Source organism: Pelophylax lessonae (assembly GCF_965119305.1).
Source record: "Pelophylax lessonae genome assembly, chromosome: 8".
Classification (NCBI taxonomy): Eukaryota; Metazoa; Chordata; class Amphibia; order Anura; family Ranidae; genus Pelophylax; species Pelophylax lessonae.
The window spans coordinates 66,532,642-66,550,219 of NC_138775.1; the positions used below are offsets into that span (position 1 = coordinate 66,532,642).

The 17,578-nt window shown below is 40.1% G+C and overlaps 3 protein-coding genes across 6 annotated transcripts in view; 2 read left to right on the forward strand and 1 right to left on the reverse strand.

Moving 5' to 3' along the window:
- The window catches only part of CACNA2D3 (calcium voltage-gated channel auxiliary subunit alpha2delta 3), a 1,429,924-nt gene that overhangs the window by 230,105 nt on the left and 1,182,241 nt on the right, over positions 1-17,578 (reverse strand). The window lies entirely within an intron of this gene.
- On the forward strand, positions 12,777-13,220 carry LOC309561281 (small ribosomal subunit protein eS25-like). Its single transcript, XM_082265105.1, has one exon. It carries the CDS (start codon positions 12,787-12,789, stop codon positions 13,144-13,146), a length of 360 nt encoding a protein of 119 aa, XP_082121231.1. The 5' UTR covers positions 12,777-12,786; the 3' UTR covers positions 13,147-13,220.
- The window catches only part of LRTM1 (leucine rich repeats and transmembrane domains 1), a 30,584-nt gene continuing 27,050 nt past the window's right edge, over positions 14,045-17,578 (forward strand). Inside the window, exon 1 of the mRNA XM_082265104.1 lies at positions 14,045-14,535. Within this exon, the coding sequence (XP_082121230.1) occupies positions 14,529-14,535 (7 nt within the window). The 5' untranslated portion in view covers positions 14,045-14,528. The remainder of the gene's footprint in view (positions 14,536-17,578) is intronic.

The window sequence follows — 17,578 nt, forward strand, 5'->3', positions numbered from 1 at the left end:
CAGCCAACATATCCTCCAGCACAATGGAATCCATCCAGATCTGAATTATCAGTTTTTGGTGGACGTATCCTTTGAATAAATCAAGACACTACCAGCCCTAAGTAGATTCAGCTTGTTTTGACTGAAAGATAACTTGGAAATATTTGACAATGATCTCACAAAGAAAGCTATATCCCAATGCCAAAAAGGCATAGATTAGAAAAGAGAAGCCCTATTAAAGCAAGAACCCTGAACTCTTTCAATAAAAAAGACAAAATGTTAGCGCCATAACAGATAAACCATCACTCCCTAAATCATGGCCTTTCATCTTAAAATTTAAGCTGAGATTCATATTTTTTCATTGTGCGCTTTATAATGTTGGAAGCAAGTGTTTTGTTATTGCTGGACGCAATGTATACATGTGGTTTAACTTTGCATGACCTTATATTGTGAACGTCTTTAAAACTGGTTGCAAGAATGATCACAATTGCTGGGAATGGATTGTTTTGTATTCAAGGGCTTTTCATTTTGAGTGTTGCATTAGCTTAACATTGTAGGTAAAGCCATTCGATTTCCAGTGGATACTTTCCTTGGAGCTGTATATTAGGACAGTATCTTGTTATAAATTACGTTTTAAATGGATTTCCTTTTAAATGTTCTTTTTCTATCATTTCACTGTCAGTCTTGTCAACAGCAATGATATGTAGAGACTCATAAAGGAAGGAGAGTTGGGGAATCTATAGAGCAGGAGTTGGAGTCTACTGCAGACGAATGAGTAACTCAGAGGCTGGCCAGTGGTTTGTGAGGCACAATGTGTAATCTTCTAGGCAGCTTCCAACCTATTGGCTTTTTTTTGTGGTTGACAATTTCAAGTACAGGTAGAAGATACAATGTTAGATTAAATTACCAGTTTATTCATGGTTCGTGATAAGTTAATAATTTCGCCTGAGACCGGATTTGTAGCAAAGCAAGTCAATAACACGCATCTTTCCAGAGCTCCTTCCTTTCAAGTGATACTAAAGTCTCATATTTTTTGTTAAGCAGCTTGAAATGAGGGCACCAGAGACGGGCCGCAGCTCCCGGTGTCCATTCAGACACGGAGCCCCAGCCCAGCCCCGCCCTGCCCCACCCCTCTCTTGCCTCATTGGCTCACTGAATTTGGTTGACAGCAGGCATCACGCTGCCGTCTCAGCCAATGGGGAGGGAGAGTTTCGGGCAGCTCCTGCAACATCGCTGGATCGAGATGGGCTCAGGTAAATATTAGGGGAGCTGAGGGGGGCTGTTGCACTCAAAAGGCTTTTTATCTTAATGCATTAGGATAAAAACTTTCTGACTTTACAACTACTTTAACCTTTGGATATGGCATTTCTAGAGAAAATGGGTTTTACTAGAATGGTAAAATTGGCCAGCAGCCAAACAGTTTTAATCAAAGATTATAGGCCTAAATGGTGAATGCCTAACTTTTTAGGGAGCTACATGATGTCATCCCACATATAGAACATGCTCGCACTTAGAAAGGTGGAGCTGGCACAATTCCTCTAACAAGCGGTTGATCTTAGTGCTGGGAGACAACACATAGCAATGTGAGTGGCATGTTTTTATTGCTGTTTTAAATATAAACACTCTAACACTATGGGAGTTTATTATGCTTTCCCGTGCTGTTGGCACCTATTGAGTGTTTATAGCCCCTGGTATAGTGGGTCTGTAAATCTAGTGAGTGGATTGCGCAGGTGGAGGTATCACACAGTGTTTAAATGAACACTATATATGAAAGTTAAAATGGATTGGAAGGCTAAAGTATTTGTGGGACTATTGTGGAGGATTGGTGGAACCCTCCAAAACATTATATATATATATATATATATAGATATATATATATATATATATATATATATATATATATATATATATAAAAATATTTTTTTATCAAAGACTCTGGAGAATAAAATGGCGGTTGTTGCAATATTTTTTGTATTTTTTTGGTTGTTGTAATATATTTGCGCAGCGGTCTTTAAAATGCATTTTTTGGGGAAAAAAAAACATTTCACAGCATTAAAAAACTAAACAGTAAAGTTAGCTCAATTTTTTTATATAATGTGAAAGATCATGTCACGCCGAGTAAATAGATATCCAACATGGCATGCTTCAAAATTGCACATGCTCGCGGAATGGCAACAAATATTGGTACTTAAAAACCTCCATAGGCGATGCTTTAAACATTCCTACAGGTTACCAGTTTAGAGTTACAGAGGATGTCTAGGGCTAGAATTATTGCTCTCACTCTAACTATCGCATGTGTGGTTTGAACACTGTTTACATATGTGAGTGCGACTTGCGTATGCGTTCGCTTCTGCGCTCGTGCTCGGAGGGACGGGACGGGACGCTTTAAATTTTTTTTTATTATTTATTTTATCTTTTATTTTTTATTTTTACACTGCCCCTTTACATTTGTATTTTATATATTTTTTAAATCACTTTTATCCCTATTATAAGGAATGTAAACATCCCTTGTAATAGAAATAAGCAGGACAAGTTCTCTTTATTGTGAGATATGGGGTAAAAAAGACCTCAGATCTCACATCTACACTAAAAAGCAAAAAAAAAAAAAAGTCATTTTCTTTTTCACCATGAAAAAAAAATGGGCCCTTTAAGGGCGTTGGGAAAAAGCGTCGGTTCGGTCCTCCAAGACCATAGAGTCGAGTGGGGGTCAGCTTGCCTTCACTCGACTTCCTACCTATAAGGGGAAGGACCGGATCATTTTTCCTGCTACCGATGGCTCTGGTAAGCAAAGAAAATGACCGAGAAATGGCGAGAGGGGGGGCACCTATCCTGCTGAAAATCCGCTGCTGGTACCACTTTTATAAAAAAGAGGACCACCCGCCTAGTAAACAAATACCAGGGTTATGGCAGCTATCTGCTGCCATATCCCTGATATTTAACGTCAAAATTGCAGTGTATAACTGCGGCGGGCAGTCCGGAAGGGGTTAAGATAAAAAGCCTTCTGTGTGCAGCAGCCTCCCCAGCCCCCCCTAATACTTGCCTGAGCCCATCTTTATCCAGTGATGTCCACAAATCCCTCGGCCATCCGGACTCTCCCTTCTGATTGGCTGAGACACAGCCAAGGCGCCATTGGCTTCCGTGGCTGTCAATCAAAGTCAGTTAGCCAATCAGGAGAGAGAGGGGGTGGGGTTGAACCACAGCTCCATGTCTGAATGGACACACGGAGCTGCAGGCCGGTTCAGGTGCCCCCATAGCAAGCTGCTTGCTGTGGGGGCACTCGACAGGAAGGAGGGGCTAGAAGCAGCAAAGTGGGACCTGAGAAGAGGAGGATCTGGGCTGCCTGTGCAAAACCAACTGCACAGAGGAGGTAAGTATTACATGTTTGTTATTTAAAAAAAAAAAGACTTTACAATCACTTTAAGGAACGCATTTTGGGGATATGAACACTAAGCACTTCAAGTGTATGTATTGTAAGGCTGTATACATATAAATTGTGTAATTTAAAGTAATTTATTATAGCACTGTATTTATATTGACTTTTTTCAGATGGTCACATCCTGTGACTAACTATAGCAGCTTAAAAAGGTGAAGCATGGTGTTTTAACTTATAACTTTTTCTTTTATTTTGACCTGTGGGTGCAATGAATGTGAGTGACATAGTATGAGGTGGTTTAGGTTTGTTTTTGTTTTTTTCTTTCAAATGATGTAGCGGTGGGCTGCAAACAAAAGGCAGCTCCAAGAACAGATGGTCAGTAATAAGCGAATTATGCGCTTTGAGCACCCAAAAGGTGAAAAGGCCCCATCAATATAGAATAAAATCCAATAACCTCCAAAATGAAATAAAACCCTAATATACCACCCTATGAAGCAAAATTCACAATTTATTGGAAAGGTTTGCAGCAAAAAAAAAAAAGAAAAAGTTTAACCAAAAAAGGCCAAAACAACATATCAACATACTGTACAATAAAAAACCAAGAAAGAAAACCTAAAATAAATGAAAACCTTCCAATAATACTCACTGAAGCAAAAGACCACTTTTTAAGGGAAGCCTTGGAGCCAAAAAAAAAAAAAAAAAAGAATATTTGCTATGGGTGGGACATCAGCGAAAAGTGACCACTGACTTCAAATGAACCCAAAAGTAAAGTTAACCACTTGCTTTCGAAGCCTTTTCTGACACTTCGCTCTTACATATAAAAATCTATTTTTTTGGCTAGAAAATTACTTAGAACCCCCAAATATTAAATATTTTTTTTTTTTTAGCAGAGACTCTACCGAATAAAATAGTGATCATTGCAATTTTTTATGTCACAAGGTATTTGCGCAGCAGTTTAAGCTTATTTTTTTAGAACAAAACACTTTCATTAATTAAAAAACAGTAAAGTATATTGTGAAAGATTATGTTACGCCCAGTAGATAGATACCTAACATGTCACGCTTTAAAATTGCGTCTGCCCGTGGAATGGCGGCAAACTACGGTGCTTAAAATTCTTCGTAGGCGACGCTTTAAACTCCTTCACAGGTTACCACTTTAGAGTTGGACGGGAGGTCTGGTGCTAGAAATATTGCTCTCGCTCTCACATTCACGACAATACCTCACATGTGTGGTGCAATCACTGTTTACATATGCGTGCGGGAGTAACGTATGTGTTCCCATTTGTGCATAAGCATGGTGGGACGAGGGTGCTTTATTTATTTTTTATTTATTTATTTATTTTATACAATTTCTTTTTTTTTATACACTTTTTTTGTACTAACGTTATTGCTATCACAAGGGATGGACAACACTAAAGCTGTGACAGACCAATCGAAAAAAAGGGGTGGGGGGGGTGGTCAGCTCTTCATCTACGTTTCTTCAAAAGACCCAGAATTCCCTGGGGAAGGTATTCTTAACGGAGCTCAGGCCCAACCCCGTACCCAAGCCTCCGTCCAATCTTCTTTTCCCATATAGCGTCCTGGTTAATCCAAGCTAATGGCCATGCCCCATCAGTCAAGGCTCTCTTTCCCTAAAGGGATCAAGAGGCCTTCATTATCAGAAGTCAAGACAGAAAATCTACAATGAGCCACTAGTTGGGTCCCACTGCCATAGATCATGAGAGAAATGCAGGCCGGTTGGAAGCTGCTTGGGGCTTGTCCACATTTTACACTTTTGGGCTTCTGCACTTGAAAAACATTGGCATGCAGAGCGTCAGCAAGTGAACCTTATCAGTTAAAATGTTTATCTGAGAACATCTTTATTGATGTGTATTTCATAAACTAGTAAGCAGAGGTCATTTGTCACGTTAATTTTAGACACACTACAAATAGTGGATAGAATAGACTGGCAGCTGCGGGGAGGAACGTGACTCGCGTCTAAAGCTTAACCCTTCTCCTGCCAGTCCTCTGCCAGCTGAGAAAGAGGGAGAGCTACTGATATTACACCATGTGACCAGCTCTTAGAAGAGCAAAGCCCAGCACTATATATTACTTGGATATTTATACATGTACATCGGCCCTGTAAGAGCTGTGAGTGCTTTTCATACAAATTCCTGCTATATTTATCTGTCATTGGCTTCTTGGAAAGATGGAAAGACTCGCTAATCCCATCTTTCTAAATGGAGTAAAAGAAAACCTTTACTTTTAGTATCTTTTTTTTTTTTTAACAACCTTTCTATACTTTCCTAAATAGTTTTATGTTTGGGATTGATCATTTGTATAAGTTCACTGACATGTGAATTACAGAAAGACCTGTCATGCCCTTATCCAATTACAGAGATGTTTATATTTCTTGTAATAGGAATAAAAGTGATTAAAAAATAAAAAATGATAGGGAAAGTGTAAAAAAAATAATAATAATAAAAAATATATATATATACAGTGGGTACGGAAAGTATTCAGACTCCCTTAAATTTTTCACTCTTTGTTATATTGCAGCCATTTGCTAAAATCATTTAGGTTCATTCTTCTTCCTCATGAATGTACACATAGCACCCCATACTGACAGAAAAACACAGAATTGTTGACATTGTTGCAGATTTATTAAAAAAGAAAAACTGAAATATCACATGGTCCTAAGTATTCAGACCCTTTGCTCAGTATTTAGTAGAAGCCCCCTTTTGATCTAATACAGCCAGGAGTCTTTTGGGGAAAGATGCAACAAGTCTTTCACACCTGGATTTGGGGATCCTCTGCCATTCCTCCTTGCAGATCCTCTCCAGTTCTGTCAGGTTGGATGGTAAACGTTGGTGGACAGCCATTTTTAGGTCTCTCCAGAGATGCTCAATTGGGTTTAAGTCAGGGCTCTGGCTGGGCCATTCAAGAACAGTCACGGAGTTGTTGTGAAGCCACTCCTTCTTTATTTTAGCTGTGTGCTTAGGGTCATTGTCTTGTTGGAAGGTAAACCTTCGGCCCTGTCTGAGGACCAGAGCACTCTGGAGAAGGTTTTTGTCCAGGATATCCCTGTACTTGGCCGCATTCATCTTTCCCTCGATTGCAACCAGTCGTCCTGTCCCTGCAGCTGAAAAACACCCCCACAGCATGATGCTGCCACCACCATGCTTCACTGTTGGGACTGTATTGGACAGGTGATGAGCAGTGCCACTTAGAATTAAGGCCAAAAAGTTATATTTTGGTCTCATCAGACCAGAGAATCTTATTTCTCACCATCTTGGAGCCTTGAGGTGTTTTTTTAGCAAACTCCATGCGGGTTTTCATGTGTCTTACACTGAGGAGAGGCTTCCGTTGGGCCACTCTGCCATAAAGCCCCGACTGGTGGAGGGCTGCAGTGATGGTTGACTTTCTATAACTTTCTCCCATCTCCTGACTGCATCTCTGGAGCTCAGCCACAGTGATCTTTGGGTTCTTCTTTACCTCTCTCACCACGGCTCTTCTCCCCCGATAGCTCAGTTTGGCCGAACGGCCAGCTCTAGGAAGGGTTCTGGTCGTCCCAAACGTCTTCCATTTGAGGATTATGGAGGCCACTGTGCTCTTAGGAACCTTAAGTGCAGCAGAAATCTTTTTGTAACCTTGGCCAGATCTGTGCCTTGCTACAATTCTGTCTCTGAGCTCTTCAGGCAGTTCCTTTGACCTCATGATTCTCATTTGCTCTGACATGCATTGTGATCTGGAAGGTCTTATATAGACAGGTGTGTGGCTTTCCTAATCAAGTCCAATCAGTATAATCAAACACAGCTGGACTCAAATGAAGGCGTAGAACCATCTCAAGGATGATCAGAAGAAATGGAAAGCACCTGAGTTAAATATATGAGTGTCACAGCAAAGGGTCTGAATACTTAGGACCATGTGATATTTCAGTTTTTCTTTTTTAATAAATCTGCAACAATGTCAACAATTCTGTGTTTTTCCGTCAATATGGGGAGCTGTGTGTACATTCATGAGGAAGAAGAATGAACTTTTAGATTTTAGCAAATAGCTGCAATATAACAAAGAGTGAAAAATTTAAGGGGGTCTGAATACTTTCCGTACCCACTGTATATATTAAAGCACCCCCTTTGTTTTCACACACAGAAGCGAACACATACGTGGGTCGCATATGTAACGTACAAACCGCACATGTGAGGTATCGCTGCCATTGTTAGAGAAAGAACAATAGTTCTACACCTCCTCTGTAACTCTAAACTGGTAACTAGAATAAAAGTTTAAAGCATTACCTTTGGAGATATTTACGTACTGTAGTTTGGTGCCATTCAACGAGTATGTGCAATTTTAAAGGGTGATATGCTTGGTATTTATTTACTTGGTGTAACATCATCTTTCACATTATATAAAAAAAATTGGATAAATATTGTTTTTTTTTTTTTTCATTCATGAAAGTGTTTTTTTTCCTAAGAAAATTGCGTTTGAAAATGTGCATACTGTGCGGCATAAAAAATTGTAACAACCACTATTTTATTCCCTAGGGTCTCTGCTAAAAAAATATTTATAATGTCTGGGGTTCTGAGTGATTTTCTAGCACAAAAAATGATGATTTTTACATGTAGGAGCGAAATGTCAGAAATGGCCTGGGCGGCAAGTGGTTAAAGTGGACCTTGCAGCATTGTGACCCTCCCCTCAAGGCAATAAAAAATCACTAGGGTTTTTCTAAAACTGCATAGAAACCAATCAGCTTACTGGTTTTGTCACAGCTTTTTTGAACACAGTGAAGTTAGAAGCTGATTGGCTACCAAGCAAAAGTGCACCCGATTTTGCACTCTCCAGCTTTAGTAAATCAACCCCAATCTTTTTTTTTTGTTCATATTTTTATTATTGCTCCAACCCCTGCCCTCTGCTTCCATTCTCACTTTTAACTGTGGAAGAAAGAAGATTTCTCCGTCTATGGCTGGCCTATTTTCTTAGTAGATACCCTAGCAAAAAAGGGAGGAGTGAGATGCCGACTGCCTAACTTTAAATGTACGTCATGTTTTTTACGTTAAATATCAGGGTTATGGCAGGTGCCCCCCCTCCCGCCGCCGGTCCTGTCACTAAACCAGGAAGAGATCCGGTCCGGCAGATAGCTGGGCAGGAAGGCAGGAAGTCAAGTGAGGGCAAGATGGCCCTCATTTGGCTCTATGCCCTTGGAGGACCGGAGCGACCTCCTAAGTCACTTCTGTTCTCTGTCATCAACTTTTTCTTTTCCTTAAAGTCAAATCAACATTTTTTTTTTTTTTGCATTTAAAGGTAAATGAGAGACCTTGGGTCTTTTTGACCCCAGATCTCTCAATAAAGAGGACCTCTCATGCTTTCTTCTATTACAACGGATGTTTACATTCCTTATAACAGGAATAAAAGAGATTTAAAAAAAATAAAAATAAAGGGACGGTGTAAAAATAAAAAAGTTAAATAAATAAGAAAAAAAAAATTTACAGCGCTCCATCCCTCCCTGCTAGCGTGCAGAAGCGAACAGATTTATAAGTTGTGCCCGCATATGTAAACGGTGTTCGCATAACACATGTAAAGTATCACCGCAATTGTTAGAGCAAGAGTAATAATTCTAGTTCTATACCTCCTCTGTAATTCCAAACAGGTAACCTGTAAAAATGTTTAAAGTGTTGCCTATTGAGATTTTTAAGTACTGTAGTTTGTCACCATTCGGCGCTGGATGCCGCGATCCCGGAAGACGGGCGACTGGACATGTCGCCCGTCATAGAGGTAAGCGGGCGGCACGGCGGGGGCTCATTCTAAGGTAAGTATTTGATAATGAGCTAGTATGCAATGCATACTAGCTCATTATGTCTTTCTCTTTCAGGGTGAAAAAAAAAAAATTCGGTTTACAACCTCTTTAACCACTTTTTGCGAATCAACGTAGCCCTACATCGGCTCAGAAAAGTGGTTGTGCCGGGGTGATGCCTGCAGCTAGAGGCATGATCCTGGTACCATTTTTTAGAACCAGTGGTCAGTTCTCAGGTGATAACAGCCGATACGGCTTGGGAGCCATTCGGCCGTTATCCCAGTGGGCGGGAGGGGACGCCCACCCCCTCCTGCCACCTTCCATGGCTCTGCCTGGGTCTCCCATCCCACCAGAAATCTGCCGGCTGGTTGGAGTCCTGATCAAACCTGAATTTAGCTTTGATCGAGTCTCCAATTTAGTAACCCAGAAGCAGCGTGATGACCTCACAGCCGGGTTACTCGACGGCTAAATGCTCCAAATTTTAAAAACTGTCAGTATTCAAAAGTATCGATTTCAGCATTTTGAATACATTGAAGGGCAGTGGAGGGGTCTGGGGTCCTTTAGACCCCCGATCCCTTCATAAAGAGTACCTGTCACTGCCTATTACTCTCACAAGGGATGTTTACATTGCTTGTGACAGCAATAAAATAGATCAGATTTTTTTTTTTTTAAACTGTGCTAAAATTAAAAAATTTAATTAAATAAATAGGAATAAAAATATAAATGTTAAAGCTCCCCCGTCGCCATGAGCTCACACAAGAATGAAAACGCATTAGTAAGTTGTACCCACAAATGAAACCTCACATGTGAGGTATCACTGTGATTGCCAGCGCGAGAGCAATAATTCTAAAAAATGAGTTACTCTGTAATACTAAACTGGTAACCGTTAAATATTTTTTAAAGCGTCACCTATGGAGATTTTTATGTACCGTAATTTGTCACCATTCCGCGGGCGTGCGCAATTTTAAACTGTAACATGTTAGGTATCTATTTACTCAGCGTGACATCATCTTTCACAATATACAAAAAATGGGCTAACTTTACTGTTTAGTATTTTTTTTTTAAATGCAGTTAAATGTATTTTTTCCCCCAAAAAAATGGCGTTTGAATGACCGCTGCACAAATACTGCATTACTAAAAATATTGCAACAACCGCCATTTTATTTTCCAGAGTCTTTGCTAATATATATATATATATATATATATATATATATATATATATATATAATGTTTGGGGGTTCTAAGTAATTTTCTAGCTAAAAATACAGAGTTTAACTTGTAAACAACATGTGTCAAAAATAGGCTCGGTCCAGAAGTTGTTAAGTAAGCCCCCGTTCACACTGGGGCGAGCTGTCAGACGACCTGGTCGCCTGACAGGTCGCCGTAGGTCGCCTTCCACAGAGAAGCTGTGGACCCGTTCTAATAGGAGCGACACAAGTCGCTCCGACTTAGAAAAAGGGTCCGGAGCTTCTTTGGGGCGACCCGGAGCGACCTGCTTTGACTTCAATGTTATGAAGTCCGTGCCGGCCGCTCCGAGGTCGCGGTTCGAGCAGCGCGCCGCGACCTGTGAGGTCGCCCCGGGAAGTAGCGTCGCCCCAGGGTGAATGGGACCTAAAGGAAAAGAGCCCAACTTTCAGATATAAGAATAGTTAAAGGATTTTAACAAAAAATAATATTTCCCTTTAACCACTTGCCGCCCGTATAAATTATACATATATACGGTGGCAAAGTGGCACAGCTGCCCCAGATCAGGTACCTAGTACGTGATCCGACACTTCTGGGTCTGTGTGTGATTACACACAGCGGGAGCCCATTGGTGGATACCGCGGACTCGATGTCTGCCGACACGTGCCGATTGTTCTGTACACAGGCAGAGCGGGGATCTGCGTATGTAAAAAACGCAGATCACTGTTCTGTCAGTAGGGAAGGCAATGGTCCTGTGTTCCTGCAAAGAGACATGGATTCATGTCTCCCCCTAGTAAAAGCACCTCCCACACTGTGCAAAAACACAGGCTAGGCAAGAGTTTACCCTTTCATTTCCCCTGTTAACCCCTTCACAGCCAGTGTCCTTAGTACAGTGACAATGCATATTTTTTAGCACTGATCACTGTATTAGTGTCACTGGTCCCCAAAAAGTGTCAAAAGTGTCAGTTAGTGTCTGATTTGTCCACCGCAATATCGGAGTCCCTCTATAAGTTGCTGATCGCCGCCATTACTAGTAATAAATAAATATATATATATATATATATATATATATATATATATATATATATATATATATAAATATTCTATCGTTTTTAGACACTATAACTTTTGCACAAACCAAGCAATATATGCTTATTGGGATTTTTTTACCAAAAATATGTAGCAGAATACATATGTGGCCTAAATTGATGAAGACATTTGATTTTTTTTCTTTCTTTTTTTTTTTATTGGATATGTTTTATAGCAGAAAGTAAAATATAGAAATATATATTTTTTTCAAAATTGTTGGTCTTTTTTTGTTTAAAGCCCAAGAACAAAAAATCGCAGAGGTGATCAAATACCACCAAAAGTAAGCTCTATTTGTGGAAAAAACAGGACATAAAATTTATTTGCGTACAGTGTCGCATTATTGCATAATTGTCAGTTAAAGTAACACTGTGCCGTATCGCAAACAAAGGCCTGGCCATGAAGGGGGGGGGGGGGGGGTAAATGTTCCGGAGGGCAAGTGGTTTAAAGACAAACGATGAGATATTAGGGAATGGAAAGGAGATTGTCACATGATTTACTGAGCAATAACAAAACTTGTTTCGAAAACCAGTCTGCCTATTATTTAAAAAAGGAACCCAGATCCACAACTGAAAAGGTTTACAGGGAAGATCTATCAGTAATTAAAATAAAATAGTAAGATGCAATTAAATCTAGTAGTAAGGAAGCAAAGAAAAACAGGGGAGACCCACCCCCAAAAAAATTTGGATTGTTCAGGCCAGTGAGAGAAGCGTACACAGTTGTATAATACAATTGCCAAGTTTATTTTGACATTTGAAAACAGCACAATAATGCTATGACATATAGCCAAATAAAATCCCCATTAAAATAGCATGTGGGTCAGTGGCGGCCTGTCCCCCCCTATCCATGCGTCCGGCCCCCTAATCTACATGCAGGGCGCCGGACGCATGGATTCCAATGTTTTTTTTTTTTTAAAGCAAGTGATTAGAACCAGAGGCTCTAATAGTCATTAAAAAAGAGTGGGCTCGGGGCGCAGAGCACTGCGCCCTGAGCCCACCCAGTTGTGTGACAATAGCGAATGAATATTCGTTATTGCCACACTGATTCTCCTCCTGGCCAATCAGGAAGCGGGTCGTAAAACCAGTTTCCCGATTGGCCGAAAGGAGAAGCCATGCCATTGGCTGAGGAGGAGAGCAGACGCAGGAGGGAGCAGACGCAGGAGACTGAGGGAGAAGCTGCCGCCTCTGCCGCTGCTGCTGCCTGCCCTCCACATGTCCAAGGTGAGTGAGCCGACGACAGGGGGGGGGGTATGGTGTGCGAGCTGGTGTGGTCCGGGGGGGGTATGGTGTGGTCCATCTGCCACCCCGGGAGCACCAGCCGCCACTGATGTGGGTATATAAACAGACAGAAAGCACTCCTTCCTTTCTGTCCGACATCGTTGAGACAGCAGCAGCATGCCACCTAAAGACGACAAGAAAAATAAGGATGCTGGCAAGAAGGATAAGGACCCAGTCAATAAGTCTGGAGGCAAGAAGAAGTGGTCAAAAGGAAAAGTGAGGGACAAGCTGAACAACCTTGTGCTCTTTGACAAAGCCACTTATGACAAGCTGTGTAAAGAACTTCCCAACTACAAACTCATTACTCCAGCTGTGGTTTCTGAGAGGCTGAAGATCAGAGGCTCATTGGCCAGGGCTGCCCTCCAGGAGCTGCTCAACAAAGGCCTGATTAAGTTGGTGTCCAAGCACAGAGCCCAGGTCATCTATTCCAGAAACACAAAAGGTGGAGATGCACCTGCAGGAGCTGAGGAATTGTAGGGCCTAATGGAAGGATCCAACTTTTCTATGTACATTAGCAGAAATAAATCCGTATAAACAAAAAAAAAAAGAAAGCACTATGGTATTAGGGTCCTCCAGTCTGACGCATTTCGCATATCACTTCCTCAGGTGTATGGAGACCACATAGTACTTGTCTAAGTGAATGATCCACTCGCACAAATTTCTACCTGGGTGGGTGCCGGGATCACAATGGAAAGGCCTCAGAGATGGGGACAACCAATTGGCCACTGGATTATATAATTCTCAAGAGAGGAGGTAAAGAGTATAGCCCTTTAGGAGGGAATGGCCCTTTCAGGGATGTCTATCTTTGTAGAGCAGCTTATTGAGGATGAATATATGTAATGCGTATCTGTCATCACATGTTCCAGTTGTTAGGTTAGGTATACTTAGAAGGCGTGGGATTTCAAATGCTGCCCTGTTGCCTAAGCAAGTACCGAGTATAACCCCAGATAGCGCCTGGCCTTTCATATATTTAGTGAGTTTGGTTGTTCCCGATCAATTATCACTGAATATATATATATATACACAGTAAATATATATATATATATATATATATATATATATATATAGTGATAATATAGCAATTATCACTGAATGCTTCCTCAAAGGCTGTGTTATACTTTAAGAAAAAAAAATGTATTCCATCTACAAAAAAAGAAAAAAAATACTATATGAATAACAATTATAATCCCCTGGAGATGTCACAAGGCTTGATCCCTTGCTTAATGTAAACAAGTTGAACTGTCATAACCTGTCACCAGCATTCAAAAGGATGTCTTGTGAGACACGCACACTTACAAGCGTGCACAGTGTTGTCTCCAATCGCAAGATTCAATGACCAGAATGCACATCTGCTGTCACCTGATCTGCTCAGGACTGGCAGGAGTAATAATTCAGAAGAATTCAGAAACGACACAGGATTAAAAGGCAGCTTAATTGTGTGACCTCGATTTCAGGCAGATTAAGTAATAGAAAGGGGCTAGGACTGAAGATGAGCTTTGCCCGTTACAGCTGTCCACCGTGGCATGACAGTCAGTCACTCCTCGGCCTGTTGAGTGAGTAGAGGAGACAGCATCTCTTTGATGATGCCTGGGCAAATATATATATATATATATATATATATATATATATATATACACTGCAAAGGGCTTTGAGATGCAAAAATAGCCAGTTGTTCTTGTGATGGGCAACATGCAAAACGCAAGCGTGTGCAGGCGATGAGAAGGAACATGTCTCACTCAAAGAAAGGCCATTAATGAAGATGGATGAATAGCCAGACAAGTCTGAACTTTTCCAATGTTTTTCCTTCTGTTGTGCAAGTTTGAAAAAACCTGCTAACAAGGCCGACAGAGCAGCCAGCAATGAAAGGTGAGAGAAAAAAAAAAAGAAAGAAAAAAAAAAAAAAAAAAAACAAGCGCTAACATTTCTCAACCCTACAGCAATTTCCTAAAACTTTTCCTGAGATTTAGAAGATAAGTCTCCCCAGAGCCCCCGGCTAGAGCTTCTCATAAAATATGTATAGGGTTCCTTGCAAGGAAAAAAAAAAAAGATCTCATATGTTTCCTAGGTACAGACATCTGTACAGTGTAAGTGCATGTGTTTTTAAGTATATATAGAATGTATTGACTGCATAAATTCTATTTGATTTTATATATTATTGGAGGCAGATATTTCTGGACCTAGACTTTTTGCACTTTGTGGGCAATTGGCAGATGTAAAAAAATATATATATTTTAATACATATTATAGTTTGAAGAAAACCTATGAAACTTTCAGAAATTGAAAAATAGGATATGCATGAGCTTTATATTTTTGTTTAATAATTAGTGTACTTTGGTTTTATTTTTACCAGTAATTAAATACTTGACATTATATATAAGGCAAACACTTGGCAAAGGTAACTTTTATCATAGACTAGAAACTGAATTTGCATTCAATACATGTTCCCTAAGAGCGTAAAGTGATTGTTTAAACATGGTAGAGGGATAATAAAGTTGGGTAAAGACACTTCAAATTCAAGGATCTATACAATGTAAAGTATCCAATACTGTAAAAATACATTGTTTACAATTTACATATAAAACTTAGTTTAAATACAGGAAGAAAAATATGTTTGCCATTGTAGATACATTATATAAAGTTGATTACAGTGTGTTTTGAACCATAAAGCATATCAAAGGATTACTAGAGAGTTTCATTGGGCACGTTTCTTTTCACAAATTGAGAGATATCTTTTATTTATTGGCTTTTATAAATTCTTGGCATGTCCTTTACACCCTCTGTCTTACCTAGCAAGAAATCTGTCAACACTAAAATGTCACTGAGGCACTGACTTTGTGTATTTAAAGCTGTGAAAACATGCACAATGATACAGTAATTTCTGAGCATTATATGAAAGATGAAAAAGACAGCTGCAGTACAGTAATGATATAAATTGCCTGTGTACTTCAAAACATACAGCAACTTTATTGGATGGTTCAACAATTCAAATTATTAGAGAGAAAAGTGCAGTGAAGCAACTCATAGTAATCAATGAAAAATCACCTTTCATTATGTTGGTGATTGTTAAAAATTAATAGGTTGTTTTGAATCATTCTCTTTTTCAAATGTTTTTGCAAAAAAGTCTTAAAGAAGTTTTTGATTAAACATTTGCAAGCCAGTGAAAGAATTGTTATTGTATTACACAAGTCTGAAAGATTACTGTATCTCTAGACAGTCAATGAGCCAGGATGAGCAGTAACACACAGCAATATGATTTCAGCTTTCAACAGCTAAAAATAGACAATGTCTATCTCTAATACTTTAGATTACTACAAATCACCACACTTTGCTCCATTTCATGAACATAAGACAGCTATAAATAATGATTGTCCTATTAAGCAACTGGGTACTTCCTCCCCAACACCTCTTTGTCTAAAGTGAAGACCAACGTTCAAGCAAAATCAATAAGGATCATGGATTGTGCCCCCCAGAAAAATATTGATGTTAACCACTTCTGGCCAGGAAGATTTTCCCCCTTAATGACCAGGCTATATTTTGCGATTCGGCACTGCGTAAATTTAATGGACAATTGCGCGGTCATGCAACGCTGTACCCAAATAAAATTGATGTCCTTATTTTCCCATAAATAGAGCTTTCTTTTGGTGGTATTTGATCACCTGTGTGATTTTTTATTTTTTTGTGCTATAAACAAAAAAAGTGACAATTCTGAAAAAAAAAAAAAAAATATATATATATATATATATATATATATATTTCACTTTCTGCTAAACATACTCAAAAAAAAATGTAAAATCTAAATTTTTTAACATTTTAGGCCAATTTGTTTTCTGATACATATTTTTGGTAAAAAAAAAATCGCAATAAGCGCATTTTGATTGGTTTGCGCAAAAGTTATCGCGTCTACTAACTACGGGAAAGATTTATGTCATTTTTATGTTTTTTTTATTAGTAATGGCGGCGATCTGCGATTTTTTGCAGGACTGCGACATTGCGGCGGACAGATTGGACCCCTAACTGACATTTTTGACACTTTTGGGGGGAGCAGCGACATTACTACAATAATCAGTGCTAAAAATGTGCACTGTTACTGTAATGATGACACTGGCAGGGAAGGGGTTAATATTGTGGGTGATCAAGAGGTTAAATGTGAGCCTAGGGGAGTGATTATAACTGTGGGGGGGCGTGGCTTGTGAAATGATCATAGAAACCTGTGATCCTATATAGAAGGATCACAGGGGTTCTGCGATCATTCCAGAGAGAAGAACGGTCAGCTGTGTTTACAACAGTTGACCGTTCTTCTCTCTCAGCGGGGAGCGATTGCGGGTGTCAGGCGGCAATCAGAGCCGCCTGCCCCATGCATCGGAGTCCCCGCTGCCGAGTGGGGGGCAGGAGCTCGCCGCAGCGGTGCGCGCTCGCCCCCTAGCTGCCGGCGCGGGACTGACATAGACCTACGTCGTTTCGCGCAGGAGAGCCACACTGCCGCTGTAAAAAGGAGGCGGGCGGGCGGCAACCAGTTAACATGAGACTGTGCATGAATATCGAATTAGTCCAGTCTTTTGTTGGCCGTACAAGAAGATATTGGTGTTGATTCACTAAAACTGGAGAGTGCAGAATCTGGTGGCGCGGTGCATGGTAGCCAATGAACTTGTAACTTCTGCTTGTTCAATTAAGCTTTGACAAATAACTTGGAAGCAGAGCTGCCCCGGATTTTTCCCTCTCCAGTCTTAGTAAATAAACCCCATTGTCTTCCCAACACTGACCGGGAAGCACCTCAAAAAAAACCCTTTTGTTGCCATGTTGCTTCTATTTTTTTTTTTTTTTTTATATGTACTGTATGCTTGAGATTTGGTGCTATAACTAACAAAGGAGGGGAGACAACATTTTGAAATTCCCAACATTGGTAGTTACC